The 15515-nt window shown below is 67.2% G+C and overlaps 1 protein-coding gene across 1 annotated transcript; it reads left to right on the plus strand.

The window, feature by feature from the left end:
- The first annotated feature begins 340 nt into the window (after positions 1-340).
- Positions 341-10902, plus strand: MFSD12 (major facilitator superfamily domain containing 12). Its single transcript, XM_082076429.1, has 10 exons — positions 341-686; positions 5649-5859; positions 6776-6899; positions 7129-7326; positions 7575-7667; positions 7771-7863; positions 8515-8685; positions 8954-9048; positions 9415-9545; positions 10460-10902. The coding sequence occupies exons 1-10, from the start codon at positions 398-400 to the stop codon at positions 10552-10554; spliced, it is 1500 nt and encodes a 499-aa protein (XP_081932555.1). The 5' UTR covers positions 341-397; the 3' UTR covers positions 10555-10902.
- The last annotated feature ends 4613 nt before the right edge of the window (positions 10903-15515 follow it).

The raw sequence follows: 15515 nt of genomic DNA on the forward strand, positions 1-15515 counted from the left end.
GTTAAAAGACGTTCAGGCGAGGTTCTCAGGGACATGGGTCAGTGCTGGAGTTGGGTTACGGTTGGACTCGATGATCCTGTCTCTTCCAACCGAAACAATTCCATGATTCTATGATTCCATACTGGTCCCAGTACCCAACCAAGCAGGAGTTCCCCGTGCCCCCAGTAGTCGCCCCAGCGTCCCAGTGCCCCCAGGACCCCTCAACCGGTCCCAATGCCCACCAGCAGGACCCCTGTACCCCCCCGCTCCGGAGCGTTCGCGGGCAGCGCTCGGAGCATCACCCCCGGAGCAGGGGGCGGGCCGGGGGCAGAGCCGGCCGAGGGGCCGCACCGGGCTGGAGGGGCCTGGCCGCGCCGCAGCCCCGCCCCGAGCCGCCGGTGCCGGAGTGCGGGCCGGGATGGCGGAGCCCGCGGCGGGAGCGGCGGCCGGTGCCGCGGCGCTGCCGCTGCCGGGGAGGCTGAGCTTCGCGGCCGGGCACTTCCTGAACGACCTGTGCGCCTCGCTGTGGTTCACGTACCTGCTGCTCTACCTGCACGCCGTGCTGGGCTACGGGCACCGGCTGGCCGGCGGGCTGCTGCTGGCGGGGCAGGCGGCCGACGGGCTCTGCACGCCGCTGCTGGGCTACGAGACCGACCGCTCCACCGGCTGCGGCCGCTACGGGCGCAGGAAATCCTGGCACCTGGCCGGTGGGTGCGGGGGCTCTGCTGGGGTGCCCCACTTGTGCTGGGGGAGCCTTTCGGAGGTGCCCTGGGTGCAGATGGGTGGCTCCAGAGGAGACTTGCTGGGGTACGGGGTCAGCCCTGGAGGTGCCGTTCTGGGGTGCACTGGGTGAGGGGGGTCAGGCTCAGGGCAGCTTTCTGAGCTGGGGTGCAGCCTTGGGATGCCCTGGATGGGGGGAGAACCGGGGTGCGCTGTGTGGAGAGACGGGTGGTCCTGGGGGAGCCTTTCTGGGGTGCACTGGGTGGAGATGGCGCCAGGGGCAACTTTCCCAGCTGACCTGGGTGGAAACCACAGGCACCTTTCCCAGGGGCCCTGGGTGGAGATGGGTGGCCCCAGGGGAGACTTTCTGGAGTGCAGGAGGAGTCCTAAAGTGCCTTACTGGGGTGCCCTGCAGGGCATGGGGCCAAGGCTGCTCTTCTGGGGTGCTCTGAGTGGGGGGGTCAGGCTCAGGGCACCTTTCTGAGCTGGGGTTCAGCCCTAGGGATGCTCTGGGTAGGGGTGGAACTGGTGTTCTGCATGCAGAGATGGGCGGCCCTGGGGGAGTCTTTGTGGGGTGCTGGATCAGCCCCAAGGAAGCCTTCCTGGAGACCCCTGTCTGGGGGGGGAACAGCCCCTGTGGCATGAGGGGGGGACTGGATCCCCCTCAGATGGAGACGGGCAGCCCCGGGGGCCAGCAGAGTGCCCCGTGTGGAAGGGAGCAGCCCCCGTGTGGAAGGGAGCAGCCCCCGTGTGGAAGGGAGCAGCCCCCGTGTGGAAGGGGGGCCGCCCTGGGGGGCTCTTCTGGGTGCCCCGTGTGGAGGGTGAACCAGCCCCAGCAGTCGCAGGGTTGGGGGAGATGCGCCCGTGTGCATGGAGAGGGGCAGAGTGGGAGGTGCTTTTCTGGGGTGCCCCATGCGTATTGACACTGGGGTGCTCCAGCATCCCCCAGGCTGAGCCCTGATGTGGAAGGGGCACCACGATGTCCCCATCCTGTCCCCATCCCAATGGCCTGTCCCGCAGCGGCGGGCGCTGCCTGGGTGCGCTCAGCCCGGGGCTCCCGCTGTCCCGCGGGCCGTACCTGTGTGGCGGCGGGGGCTGCAGGGTGTCCCCGTGCCCCCTGCATGGGAGTGCCGCCAAGTTAGCCTGAGAGCTGTGTGCTTAGCGGGTCGATGCTGCCGCAAAAATGAGACTCACGGTAAAATCTGGGCTTTCTGGGAGCCTGGGGGTTTGCGAGGGACCGGCCCGTGGCCAGGCAGCTCCGGTTGTCCCCGGGGTGACTCCGGGGCACGGAGCCCTTGGCCGTAGCAGGGCTGATCTGCAGGCAGCGCTGCCCGGCCGCGCAGGGGAAGCTGCGGTGCCTGGTGAGTAAGGGCCCCGTGGGCACGCAGAGGAGGCACCAGCTTGGTTATGAATGATTAAGAGCCACTTGTCTTGCATCATGCCCTGGGGTCAAAAATGCAATGAAGCGCAGGGGCTGGTGGAGACTCCTGTGTGGGGTCCCTCTCTGAGGGGACAGTGTGACCTGGGAAAGGGTCCTTGGTGCCAGCACTGGCAAAGGAGCCTTCCCCGTTCCTGCTGAGCTGGCGATGGGGAATGGGGCAGTTGGCGTAAAGAATTGCCTATCGACAGCCAGAGATAAAGACCCTCGGGGCTTCCTCCCTGTAACGGCATGGTGTCAGCCCACCCGGAGCTGACTGGTGCAGGGAGAGGACAGTTGCAGTGTGGGTGCCCTTATCTTGATTCCTAATTTATCTCGGCCAACCACTTCATGCAACCCAATGGCAGCCTGATAAGGTGGCTGCTCTCCCTGGACTTTTGCTTGGGAAGTCAGGGAGGCTGCTGGGCCGGGGGAAGCTTCCCCCCCTAGCTTGGTGTCCGCTAGATCTGCGCCCTAGATTTAGGGAAGTGTGCGGAGCTCCAGCTGGGTGCTGCCGAGCGTGCCCTGAAGGGGAAGTCCTGAATCACAACTTGCACAGGGGCTGCGGGGGGCAGAGCGCCCTGCCTGCTGCAGCGCCGAGGGGCTGGGGGCTGCGCGCCTGCCTGGAGCCGGGGGTGTTTTAGAAGGTGGGGGCTTCCCCGGCTCCCTCGGCTGACCGCAGCGGGGCCGGCAGACCCGTTGGAACCAGTTGTGCCGGTACCGCTCTCGGCACACTCGGTCACACTGCGGCAAGATGTTTGGTGTGAGAGCGGGGCAGCTGATCTGGCGGCAACTCGTGCTCACATCAGAGGAAATGTTGTGAAACCGCAGTGTCGGGGCGGGTGGGGAAAGATACCACGAGTTGTTATCAATGGCATCTCCCCACCACGGCGCTGGGTTGCCGGTGCCGGGAGCCCTGGGTTGACCCTGCCTGCTCTTTCTGGGAGCAGCGTCCTACCGCAACGGGCTGGGAAGGGCGAGCAGCCCCTCGCCTGTCTGAGCCAGCGTGGCAGCGCTGTCCCCAACTCCGGGCCCGGGGCACTTGTGCCAGCAGCCTGGAATCCCATGATCCTGCCCGCAGGGCCAGGGGATGAGAGCCCGGCCCTGCCCGGGGTGTTGCAGGCATGGGCAGGGTGGTCTGGGGGGGCTCCCACAGACCCGCTTGGGAGAGTATCACAGTATGTTTGGGATTGGAAGGGACCTCAAAAGATCATCCAGTCCAATCCCCCCATGGAGCAGGAACGCCCAGGTGAGGTCGCACAGGAACATGTCCAGGCGGGTTGGAATGTCTGCAGAGAAGGAGACTCCACAACCCCCCTGGGCAGCCTGTTCCAGTGTCTGTCACCCTTACTGAGAAGAAGTTTCTTCTCAAATTTAAGTGGAACCTCTTGTGTTCCAGCTTGATCCCATTACCCCTTGTCCTATCATTGTTTGCCACCGAGAAGAGCCTGGCTCCATCCTCGTGGCACTCACCCTTTATATATTTATAAACATTAATAAGGTCACCCCTCAGTCTCCTCTTCTCCAAACTAAAGAGACCCAGCTCCCTCAGCCTTTCTTCATAAGGGAGATGCTCCACTGCCTTAATCATCTTTGTTGCCCTACGCTGGACCCTCTCCAGCAGTTCCCTGTCCTGCTGGAACTGAGGGGCCACAACTGGACACAAGATTCCAGGTGTGGTCTCCCCAGGGCAGAGTAGAGGGGAAAGAGAACCTCTCTCGATCTACTGACCACCCCCCTTCTAACCCACCCCAGGTACCATTGGCTTCCTGGCCACAAGGGCCCAGTGCTGGCTCATGGTCACCCTGCTGTCCCCAGGACCCCCAGGTCCCTTTCCCCTACACTGCTCTCTAATATGTAATTTCCCAACCTATACTGGAACCTGGGGTTGTTCCTGCCCAGATGCAGGACTCTACACTTGCCCTTGTTAAATTTCATCAGGTTATTGGGGTGTCCCCAGCATCCCTCTCGCTCACAGTGAAGCCACGTTTGTTTGGGCGGAACGGGGATGTGCAGGTGTTGGGATGCAGCTCGCACACCCATGCCAGAGCAGCACGGCTGCGGTGGGGTGGCCCCTGTGGTGACACTGCCTGTCCCCGGGGGCCGTGAGGAGGGGGTGAGCGGAGTCTCCTGCCTGTCTGGTGGAAGCTGCAGCGGCCTGGGGCCTGCAGCTCCTGCCCCAGCGCTCCGCTGGGGACACAGGCGGGTCCCTCGCAGCCCTTAGGGGACGGCAGAGCCCGATCCTGCGGGGCCCTGGGACTGGGGAGGGGACAGAGCCTCCCCCATCCTCCAGACAAGGGCTCGGTTAAAACCAGCAGCCCTGTAATGGGTCAAGGAGGTCTGGTCTGGTGTGACCCTCCCTGTCCTGGTGGCTTGTCTGGGGCAGAGACACGGCGGCGTGCCCGAGCCCCCTGTCCTTCAGGGAGCTCCTGGAGCACCAGAGCCGGCTGTGAGCTGGTGCAGGGCAGCACCAGCACCCTGCGGTGTCCTGGCTCAGGAGGGATCCACGCCGGGCTGGGACTGTCGCTGCCTGCCCTCGGCGCAGGGAGAACAGCTTTGCCCAAGCCCTGCGGCAGCCGGGGTGGCTGTGCCATGTGGACTGGAGGAAGATGAGGAGGAGGTATTGCTATTCAGGGCTGAGAGCAGGATGACCTTGCAAAGTCCCCTGGAGAGGGGACCTTGGGGACCGGGCAAAGCAGCTGCAGGTTCCCCTCAGGTTCCCCGGTGAAGCTGAGGACACGCGGGACGTGGCGTGTGACAGGGCGGCGTCTGGGCCCTGGAGCAGTGGAGCATCTCAGCAGATTTGCTCTGTAACCTTGGAGGGGAGGGGGAAGCCAGCCTGTCCCTGCCTGCTCCACGCAGGCGTCCCCACGCCGTCACGCTGCGGCAAAGGGAGGAGCCTGGCTCTGCTAGGCCTGACTCAGCCGGGACCTTCCCATGGCCCAGAGCCTGGCGTGGGGGCAGATCTGCTCCTGCCCCCCATGGCGCTGGCTTCTGCAAGCGTGGAGGGAGCGGGGCTGCCTCCGCCACCCCAGGGCAGCGGGGACAGGGGACAGATGGGCTGGCCCTGCGCCTGCAGAACAGCCCGGAGCCCTCGGGCGGGCGCAGGACAGTGATAAGATAACCTTGGACTGGTTATCTGCCCACTGGAGACAGGGAGAGGAGCCCTGGGTGGCCGCGTGTCCTGACGGCGTGAGGGTCTGTCCTCCGGCGTTTCAAGGAGGACAGAGCAGGTGCGAGACGATGCTGTGCTTTGTGAAGGGAACTTGACGGGAAAAGTCTGCTGATAAGCGTCTGTCTGTCTGTCTGGCCACTGAGTGCAAGAGGGAAGGACATCACCCTGTGCAGGGTGGGGTGAGGGGGGCTCTGGGGCTCCATGTGTCTCAGCTGGCTGGGGGAAGGGGCCCACCTCCCTCTCCCGCCCTGTCCTAGCGGGGGCCTGGCTGTGTCTGTCCGTCTGTCTGAGCCGGCTGGGGCTGTTGGGTCCCAGGGAAACAGGACTTGCAGTCTCACTGCTCCGCTCCTTTCCCAGGAACCACCTGTGTCCTCTTGTCCTTCCCCTTCATCTTCAACCCCTGCCTGGGATGCACGGACAGCACGCCGCAGTGGGCAGCCTTCGTCTACTACCTCCCGTTCATCATCATCTTCCAGTTCGGCTGGGCAGCCACGCAGATCTCCCACCTGTCCCTCATCCCCGAGCTGGTGACAGGTGACCATGAGAAGGTGGAGCTCACAGCTTTCAGGTGAGCGTGGCCAAACCGGGGCGTCCCCTGAGCCCTGCGGGTGCCAGGTCCCATCGCTGTGTGACGAGAGGTCCCCTGGGTGCCACGGCTCTGATGTCCCCTGGCTGCCGTCACACATTTGAACCCTCAGCACAGCAGGAGCAGGACTGGGCTGGGTGGGTGTCCTGCAGGATGTGTCCACGTGGCACTGGTGTTCTGGGTTGGTGACCCAAACCTTTGGTGCCAGGGGGGAACGTCCTGATGCCAGGGATGTTGGTGGCACAGCCTGTGGGACACTTCCCTGGGCTGGGGGCATTTTTCCTTTGGGACCTGAGGGTGATGCTGACAGGGAAGGACCAGACCCACCGGGTGCCCCTGGGGATCGCTGGACACGGCCCCGGGTGGGCTGTCCCTTAGGAGGGGTGGCCCCGGGGCCAGGCGGGGCAGCACCCGCAGCTCGGAGCACAGAGCCCGGCTCGGTGCTGCTTATCTGGCAGCATCAGGCTGCGGGAAGGGGTGTTATCAGAGGGAGCCGGGCCTGGTGATCTGCCCGGTGGGGGAAGCTCCCCCTGGCAGGCAAGCGGGGAGCAGGATGGGGCAGGGCTGGGGTGACACTGGGCCAAGGGCTCTGGGGGCAGCGGGTCGGGCAGATCTGGGCATCCTTGTGCAGAGGTGAGCTGGGACGGGAGGAGGTGGACGGGCTGACACGGAGGGATCTTGGTTTTCCTCCCAGTCGTGCCCTGAGGCTTGGCACCAGTAAGGTGCACCAGTAAGGCTAATGCCTGGCCAGATGCTGCGTGCTCTTGGAGGTGTTGCCTCAGCAATGACAGCGGGGTTCAAAGCTGGCTGTAGCTGGCAGCCTTGTGTCAAGGTGTCCCCGCCATACCTGGGGCTGTGCTCGTCCTGCTGCATCAGCCTGAGCTGCTCTCTCCTCCAGATACGCCTTCACTGTCATGGCCAATATCACTGTGTATGGCCTGGCCTGGCTCCTGCTGAACTTCCAGGTGGACCAGCCTGACCGCACAGAGCACTTAGGCATCCAAGATGTCCCTATATTTCGGGTAAGTGGCAGGACTCAGTCCTAGGATCTTCTCTTCCCCGGGTGGGACGTGGCTCAATGGTGGAGGTACCAGAGGCAGCGAAATAGCAGTGCCCTGAAACCTCACCTCTCACATCAGGCTGAGCTGTCCCTGGGTTTTTGGGGACCCATCTTTATCCAGCAGACTGCTGGGGGGTGGATGATGGGCAAGCAAAGGGCCCCTGCTGTGCTAACCCCCCTGCCTCACCCAGAACCTGTCCCTCATCGTGGTGGGGCTGGGGGCCGTGTTCTCCCTCATCTTCCACCTGGGCACCAAAGAGAAGCCGTACCCGCCGGGCTCGCTGCCGCAGCCGGAGGAGAGCATGTCCCTGCTGCAGAAGGAGCCGACAAACCTCCCGCAGCCACTGCTGATCTGGAAGGACTGGCTGCTGGAACCTGCCTTCTACCAGGTACCGCTGCGGGCAGGACCTGTCCTGCGCTGCCGCCCTGCCCAGGTGCTCCGGGCACCCTCGGGCAGCGGGACGGGCCCCTGGTGCAGGTGAGGATGGGCAGTGCTGGGCACCCACCACAGCAGGGGGCTGTCCCCTTCTCAGCGGGCAGCTGTGCCATGGCGGGGTTGGGCACGGAAGGTGCCAGCCCTCCCTACCTCCAGCATGCGGGGGCTGAGCAGCGCTGCCCCGTCGCTGTCCCCTCACAGGTCGCAGTGCTCTACATGTTGACCCGGCTCATCGTCAACCTGTCCCAGACCTACATCGCCATGTACCTGACCAACTCGCTGATGCTGCACAAGGTGGGCGCTGGGCGGGTCCCTGCCCGCATGTCGGGGTCACATGGGCAGTGGTCCTGTGCCGGTGGTCCAGAGCTCATCTTCTCCCTGTCCTTGTCTCTTGCAGAAATACATTGCCACCATCCCCCTGGTGATGTACATTAGTGGCTTCCTTTCCTCCTTCCTCATGAAGCCCGTGAATAAATGGATAGGTCGAAATGTGAGTCCTGGAGACCTGGTGGGGTTTGAGTTAGACCCAAGACAAGGCCCAGGGGCCAGATCCTGACTGCACAGTGAGCAGAACACTCAGCACACCCAAGCCTGGCTGGAGAGCAGGGACCCCTCGGGCATCCTCTGCAGATGAGCCCCTGCAGCAGTGTGGGCAGGGTGAGGGGGACGGGCCTGTCCTGCACATCCCTGAGCTTGGGGAGAGCGCTGCTGGGCCAGCGTCAGGCTGTCCCGTGCAGCCCTGACCCAGCTGGAGGCCCCGTGGTGCCCATGAGAGGCAGAGGGAGGGTTTGGCTGGGCCACCCTGGGCAGGCAGGGGCTCTGCAGTGCCAGCATGGGGGAGCTGCCCCTCCAGTGCATCCCCCTCCCTGCAGCAAGCACCGGTCCCCAGCACCCCCCACCGCTGGGGATCCAGCTCTGCGGCTGGGGCCAGCGCTGTAGAACAGCCTGGACCACTGCACGGCCCTCGCTGTACGAGGGCTCCTTGTTTAAAACCTGCTGGGAGGGAGCAGGACTGTCCTCCACGGGCCTGGGGCAGCGGCTGCGCCCCTGCCCGCCCCACTCACGCCGGCCTCGCTGGGCGGCAGCCGGGACGGTATCTGAGTTGTGCCTTCTCCCTGTGCCTGTCCCCACGCTGGAGCAGCTGACCTACTTCGTGGGCATCGCGGTGATCTTGGCCTTCGCCTCCTGGGTGGCCCTGACCAAGGAGATGGGAGCCGAGATCTACGGGGCGGCCGTGCTGCTTGGGGCTGGCTCTGCCACCATCCTCGTCACCTCCCTCTCCATGACAGCAGACCTCATCGGCACCAACACTGTACGTCTGCTCCTCCCGGCCGCGTGGACCAGGGTGTCACCGCGGGGCTGGGGTGGTCACTGGCATGGGATGGGGGTCAGGGACCCCGCGAGGGGGCTGTGCGGGGAGCGCGGGCAGCGCTGTCCCCGGCCCGGGCCCTGCTGTAATCTGGGCTCTGCCCATAAGAGGGCACAAGGCTCTCGCTGCCGCACCCGCCGGGCTGGTGGCCGGGCTGGCGGCCGGGCTGACCTCTGCTCAGCGGCCGATGAGCTTCCCTCTCCCCTCGCAGCACAGCGGCGCGTTCGTCTACGGCGCCATGAGCTTCACGGACAAGATGGCCAACGGGCTGGCTGTGATGGCGATCCAGAACCTGCACCCCTGCCCGTAAGCGTCCCTGTGGGGGGAACCTGCCCAGCGGCAGCTCCAGACACATCGCCTGGGGGACAAGCAACAAATACCCCTGGTTCAGAGCGGGAGATGCGGGTGGAAACCAGCTCTGATTTGTCTTAAGTCTTTCCTCAACTTCTGGCCCTAGAGGAGAACTCCATCTCTGGGACGCACAGCGGGGCTGGGGATCCCCATGTCCAGGGCGCTGCTCTCCCTCCTTGTCCTGGAGCTTTCCCTTGCTTCCCGGTGTGAACCAGTGCTGACACCAAGGACATAGATCCACTCTCAGCAGCCCCAGGGCACGCGGGCAGCGCTGGGCTCTGGTCCTGGCCACCCAGCCGCGTCCCTGCCCTCTCCCCGCAGGACTGAGCTCTGCTGCCCCGAGTGCGTCAGCTTCTACCACTGGGTGATGGTGTTGGTCACTGGAGGCATTGCCGTTGCTGCCATCGCCTCTCTGTGCTGCATCATGATCTGGCCCATCCGGATCCGCTACCGTGAGTGGGACTGGGGGCAGCGGGGGGGGTCAGGCATGTGGCTTGGATTACCGGGAGCCCCGTGTCCCGCGTCAGCCTGGGCTAAAGTCAAGTGGCCCCAGCTGCGGGAGCCCTGTGCTGTGGCAGGGGGGCAGGGGACCCTCGCGGTGGGCACGCGGGGCAGGGCCACCATCCCGCTCTGCTGCTCCTAGAGCGCAGGGTCCAGCCCTGCCCGGCCCACCCTGGCACCCCGTGGCTCACTGAGGGGCGGCAAGGGCTGCTCCACGTGCCAGTCGCCACATGTGGGGGCAGGGGCTGGGGTGGGGTGCCCCCTTGCCAAGCCGGGGCCCCAGGTACTAGTGCTCGGTGCCCCAGGTACTAGTGCTCGGTGCCCCAGGTACTGGTGCTCGGTGCCCCAGGTACTAGTGCTCGGTGCCCCAGGTACTGGTGCTCGGTGCCCCAGGTACTAGTGCTCGGTGCCCCAGGTACTAGTGCTTGGTGCCCCAGGTACTGGTGCTTGGTGCCCCAGGTACTGGTGCTCGGTGCCCCAGGTACTAGTGCTTGATGCCCCAGGTACTGGTGCTCGGTGCCCCAGGTACTGGTGCTTGGTGCCCCAGGTACTGGTGCTCGGTGCCCCAGGTACTGGTGCTCGGTGCCCCAGGTACTAGTGCTCGGTGCCCCAGGTACTAGTGCTTGGTGCCCCAGGTACTGGTGCTTGGTGCCCCAGGTACTGGTGCTCGGTGCCCGCACAGCAGCTGCCTCTCTGCCCCGCTTTGGGCTGGGGGAGAGGACAGAGACCCCCGTGCCACCTTGGGGACGTGCTGGGGCCCCCCATGCCAGCGGCAGGAGAGTCCCGAGGGTCCCGGCCGGCGCATGGCGGGTCACCCAGCCGCTGCGGTGGCTCCTGACGTGTCCCTTCCCTCCCGTTCCCGCAGACGGTGTCGGCGTGTGGGGGCTGAGCAGAGCAGAGCCCGGCTACGGCGGGACGGACGGCGCGGAGGGACGGAGCCCGAGCGGCGCTGTCAACTGAGCGGGCCGTGTCCGCTGCCACCGCGGTGCCCGCGGCGCGGAGCTCAGCCGGGGGGCTGGCAGGGGCCGCTGGGACGGGGGCGCCGGGCTCCAGCGAGGAGTTGGCGCCCTGTCCGTCTGTCCCCTCGCACTGGACGCGCGTCCCCCGCAGCCCGTGCTGGACTCATGAAGGATGTCACCCTGTGCTCGCACAAGTGTCACACTAGACGGCCCTGGGCGGGGGGGACGGGCGCGTGGCCCTCGGTTTTAACTTGCTTTTGTAAGGTCAGTATCTACAAACGGCACTTTTTAAAGGAGGAGAAAAAGGAGAGGAAAAAAAAAACCAAACACAACTCTAAATGTGGATAAATGGCCTTGTCTCTTTCCTGGGCCCCACCCTGCTCAGGTGGGACCCCCATGGCGGGGGGTGGGGGTGTGACAAGGGCTCGCGGGGGTTTTAAGCCCGTGCCCCGCGTTCCTGCGCGGACAGGGCGGCGGCGGCCCCGGGAGGGACGGGGCTGCACGGGCACCGAGACAGGCCCGCAAAATGGCCGCCCTCAACAAGGATGGCGGCTGCGCCCACAAACAAAATGGCTGCCGCGCAGCAGCGCTGGAGCCTAATGATTGGTTCCTGTGCGGGTGTCCCGCCTCCTGGGCCCGGGTAGCCAATGGGGACTCTCCTTGCGTTAACGGGGCAGCGGCGCGGCCGGGGTCGCTGCGGGTCCGTGGGCGCAGCGGGACGGGTCTGCGGGGCACACGAGCCTTCACCCCCGGGGGCTCGTTGGGCGCTGCGCGGCCCTGGCTCTGGAGACACCGCCCGGGCAGCTCTGCCCCTGCAGCCACACGGGCTGTTCGGGGTCAGCAGCTGTGGGGTGGGGTGTTCCGTGCCCATTGCCACCCCTCGGGCTGCCCCGTGGCGCTGCCGCCGCTGGGGCGCGTGGGCTGGTGCCAATGTCACCCGCCAGCGCTTGGGACACCCGAGGGACTCCCCAGGCACAGCCCCTGACCCAGGCACAGCCCCTGACCCAGGCAGAGCCCCTGACCCAGGCACAGCCCCCTGACCCAGGCAGAGCCCCTGACCCAGGCAGAGCCCCTGACCCAGGCAGAGCCCCTGACCCAGGCAGAGCCCCCTGACCCAGGCACAGCCCCTGACCCAGGCACAGCCCCTGACCCAGGCACAGCCCCCTGACCCAGGCAGAGCCCCTGACCCAGGCACAGCCCCCTGACCCAGGCAGAGCCCCCTGACCCAGGCACAGCCCCTGACCCAGGCAGAGCCCCCTGACCCAGGCACAGCCCCTGACCCAGGCAGACCCCCCCTGACCCAGGCAGACCCCCTGACCCAGGCACAGCCCCTGACCCAGGCACAGCCCCTGACCCAGGCACAGCCCCTGACCCAGGCAGAGCCCCCTGACCCAGGCACAGCCCCCTGACCCAGGCAGAGCCCCTGACCCAGGCACAGCCCCTGACCCAGGCAGACCCCCTGGCCTGCGGGCCCGGCGGGGCGGGCAGACGGGGGCTGTGACAGGGCAGCTTCCTGCACCCCACTGGGAGTGGGGTGTGTGTGCTGCCCCCCGCGATGCCCACTCGCCCCCTCGCAGCCCCCGGTGCCCTGGGCTCGGTGGCGTGGGCTCTGACCAGCCCCGGGCTGGCATTTGCTCCGACACCTTCCTGCAAACCCGCTGCGGCCGGTCCCAGCCCCGCCTGCCCGCCCTTCCTCGCCAGCCGGAGGAGGAGGAAGAGGAGAAGGCTGGGACAGCTCTGGAAGGAGCGGGAGCGGGACACGGCGCAGGACTGGGGGCGGGAGGGCTGGGCTGTGCCCCCGGCAGGTCCTGCGTGGGGTGGGCAGGAGCTGCCCAGCCAGGGGGCTCTGCTGCCCGCGTGTGGGTCTGGCAGAGGAACCCGACTCCCGTCCCCTCTGGAGCCAACCTGCTCACCGCTCCGGGGTCCCGGTGTCCACCCTGGGACGTGCGGTCTCCCGCGGCAGTGCAGGTGCCGGCTGGTGGGACAGGGGCCGGGTGGCTCCTGGCACTGGGTTTGGGGCCCGTGTGCCGGACAGGGCTGTGGGGACAGGGCTGTGGGGACAGGGCTGTGGGGACAGGGCTGTGGCTCTTCCCAGAGCTCGTTGGCACCATGGCAGTTGTGCCGCTCCCTCCGGGGCTGTGGAGCAGCAGGCAGGGACCGAGCACGGCCCCGCTGCCGGTGCTGCTGCCCGGGGCTGCCGGGCTCCCCCTGGCCGGGCAGCGCGGTGCTGCTGGGGAAACTGAGGCACAGGGCACGCCGGGGTCCGGCAGGGCTGCGGTGCCTCCCGCCTGCTGCCGCTCGCTGCAGAGCTGCTGTGGTTGATAGGGACTGTGCACCCCATGTGCACCCCAAAAGCTGATCGGGGGGCTGCTGAGCAGCTGGATGAGGAGAGCCGGTGCCCCCGCAGCTGTAGGGGTTTGCGGGTGATGTGTCACCATGGGGGAAGTGCTCATGTCACCAGGTGGGCTTTGCTGTCCTGGTCCTGGCAGGGGCTGCGCCCTGTCTCCGTGTCCCCCCCGGGGGAGGGACTGGCTGGTGTCAGTGTCACAGGCGCTGCTGTGCTGCAGGGACAGCAGCGTGGGGACCACCCCCCCAACCTGTCCCCTCTCCCCCAGCAGCGTGTCGGACTCGTCCTTCATGCCGGGGACGCTGAGGAGGAGCAGGCGGGGGGGGCTGGCGGAGAAGCGATGGCGGAGCCTGGAGGAGCCGGGCAGCGCCGGGCGGGGGCAGACCCTGCTCGCCCGGTGCGTGCTGCCCCTCCCCGGGACGCGTCCCCGCCCTCGGCTCCCCCAGCCCTGCACATCCGTGTCCCCCGGGTGCGAGGGCGGGGTGCCCGGGCCTGTGCGCAGCCGGATCCGCGGGCAGCCCGGCGCTCCGCCCGCCGCCCAGCCCGCCGCCCAGCCCGCCGCTCAGCCCGGCGCTCAGCCCGGCGCCCAGCCCGGCGCCCAGCCCGGCGCTCAGCCCGGCGCTCCGCCCGCCGCTCAGCCCGCCGCTCCGCCCGGCGCTCAGCCCGGCGCCCAGCCCGGCGCTCCGCCCGGCGCTCAGCCCGGCGCCCAGCCCGGCGCTCCGCCCGCCGCTCAGCCCGGCGCCCAGCCCGGTGCTCCGCCCGCCCTGCTGCTTCCCCGCAGACCCCGAACCTGCGACCCCCCCTGCAGGGACACAGAACCAGCTGCGGTGGCCGCAGCCACATTGGTGAGTCTGGGTCACCGCGGTCCCCGCGTGTCGCTCTCTGTGGGGACCGTCCCGCGTTCACGCGGATGTGGCAGCGGTGCGGGGGGCTGTGGGGCTGCCCCACGCACCCCCCGACGCCGGCCCCACGTCCCAGCCTCCCCCACAGCTCAGCGAGCGTGTGGCCGACTACTGCAAAGCCTTTGGGGCGCTGGCCGAGCGGGACACGCTGCTGGGCTCCTTCTCCTGTGCCCGGCAGAGACAGGGGCTCTGCCCTGGCCACCTCTACATCTCCTCCCACCACGTCTGCTGCTGCTCCAGCCTCCTGCTCAAGGACATCAAGGTGGGCTGGGGACAGGCGTGGGGGGTACAGCTGGCAGCCAGGGACACAGTGACACTGCCTGCCTCCCCAGCACAGGTGGTGGTCCCTGTCGCCTCCATCTCGGCCCTCAAAAAGACCAACACGGCGCTTCTGGTGCCCAACGCGCTCCGCATCCGCACGGCTCCGGGGGAGAAGGTGAGAGAGGGGCCGTGCTGGGGGCAGCTCAGCTGCGGCTGTGCTGGTGCCGGGGGGCTCTGGTGCGAACCCGTGTGCTGGGCCCCGGCAGCTCCTCTTCGTGTGGCTGCGCCGGCGGGAGGACACGTCCCGGCTCCTCAAGTCGGTCTGCAAGCACCTGCGGGTACACGCTGCACCCGGCGGGAGCCGGGCACGTGGGGGCTCCGACCCCCACACTGCAGGGCGGTAGCGGGGGCGGTGACCCCCTGCACCTCTCCTTGTCCAGGACAGCGGCTGGAGCCCCCTGGCCTCTCCAAACACCAGGGAAATCCTTCGGAAGCCCCTGGTGAGGCTGGGAAATGGGCAGCAGGAGGATTTGGAGGAAGCAGACGCAGCCCCAGCGCCCCCGGCTGGGACAGGGACAGACGCGGGGGCAGCAGCCCACGCCGCCCAGGCGCCTGCCCCATGGGAAGGTTTTCGGGGGTAACATGGGCTTGAAAAGCCCCAGCCTGGGTTGGCACAGACCTCAGGAACTTCAGGGCTGCACGAGTCCCACTCGTGTCCCTGTGGCAGGTGCCGTGGGGACATGCACCGCGACTTGGGCTCGTCCTCTTTCAGACCTTGAGCCAGTGGGACCCGGAGCAGAGCACCCCAGAGCCCGACAGCTTCCAGGAGGTGCCGGGTGAGCGGCCGCCCTGCGCCCCATGTTCCTGCGCCCCGTGTTCCTGTGCCCCGTGTTCCTGTGCCCCGTGTTCCTGTGCCCCGTGTTCCTGCCCCCGTGTTCCTGCGCCCCGTGTTCCTGCGCCCCGTGTTCCTGCGCCCCGTGTTCCTGTGCCCCGTGTTCCTGCCCTGCTCACAGCTGGCAGCCCCACGCTGGCTCCCCAGCCCCCTGCGCAGCATCTCCCACAGCACGGGAGATACGTCAGCGCCTTGTGGTGCATGTGCCCCACTGGACCCCCAGACCCAACCCCAGTCCCTTCCCTGGTCCCAACCATCTCTTGGTTTGCACACAGATGGGCCAAGCCCAATGCCAAGGCAAGAGGAGGATGAGGAGGACGAGGCAGCAGCGCTGGCTCTGAGCCATGGTGAGCAGGTGCCCTTGGAAAGCCGCACAGGCTCTGGGTGGGTCAGGGGAGGGCGATGCTGCTGGGGCTGGACCTGGCCCTGCCACCCCCTCCTCCTGGCAGGGGGACCCCACCCCGCACTAGGGCCCTGGACCACGGCGCAGCTGAGCTCCCTCAGCACCCTCCTCCTCATCCTCCTGCTGCTGTGAGTCCGTGGGCCCCGCTCATGCACCT

Source organism: Streptopelia decaocto (assembly GCF_964273445.1).
Source record: "Streptopelia decaocto genome assembly, contig: SUPER_24_unloc_1, whole genome shotgun sequence".
NCBI lineage: Eukaryota > Metazoa > Chordata > Aves > Columbiformes > Columbidae > Streptopelia > Streptopelia decaocto.

Excerpts from the sequence above, each read along its gene's own strand:
- MFSD12 (XM_082076429.1), top strand. The coding sequence starts at position 398 with ATGGCGGAGCCCGCGGCGGGAGCGGCGGCCGGTGCCGCGGCGCTGCCG. Across the intron at positions 5,860-6,775 it reads GTGGAGCTCACAGCTTTCAG|ATACGCCTTCACTGTCATGG; the intron begins GTGAGCGTGGCC and ends TCTCTCCTCCAG. Across the intron at positions 9,049-9,414 it reads CAGAACCTGCACCCCTGCCC|GACTGAGCTCTGCTGCCCCG; the intron begins GTAAGCGTCCCT and ends CTCTCCCCGCAG.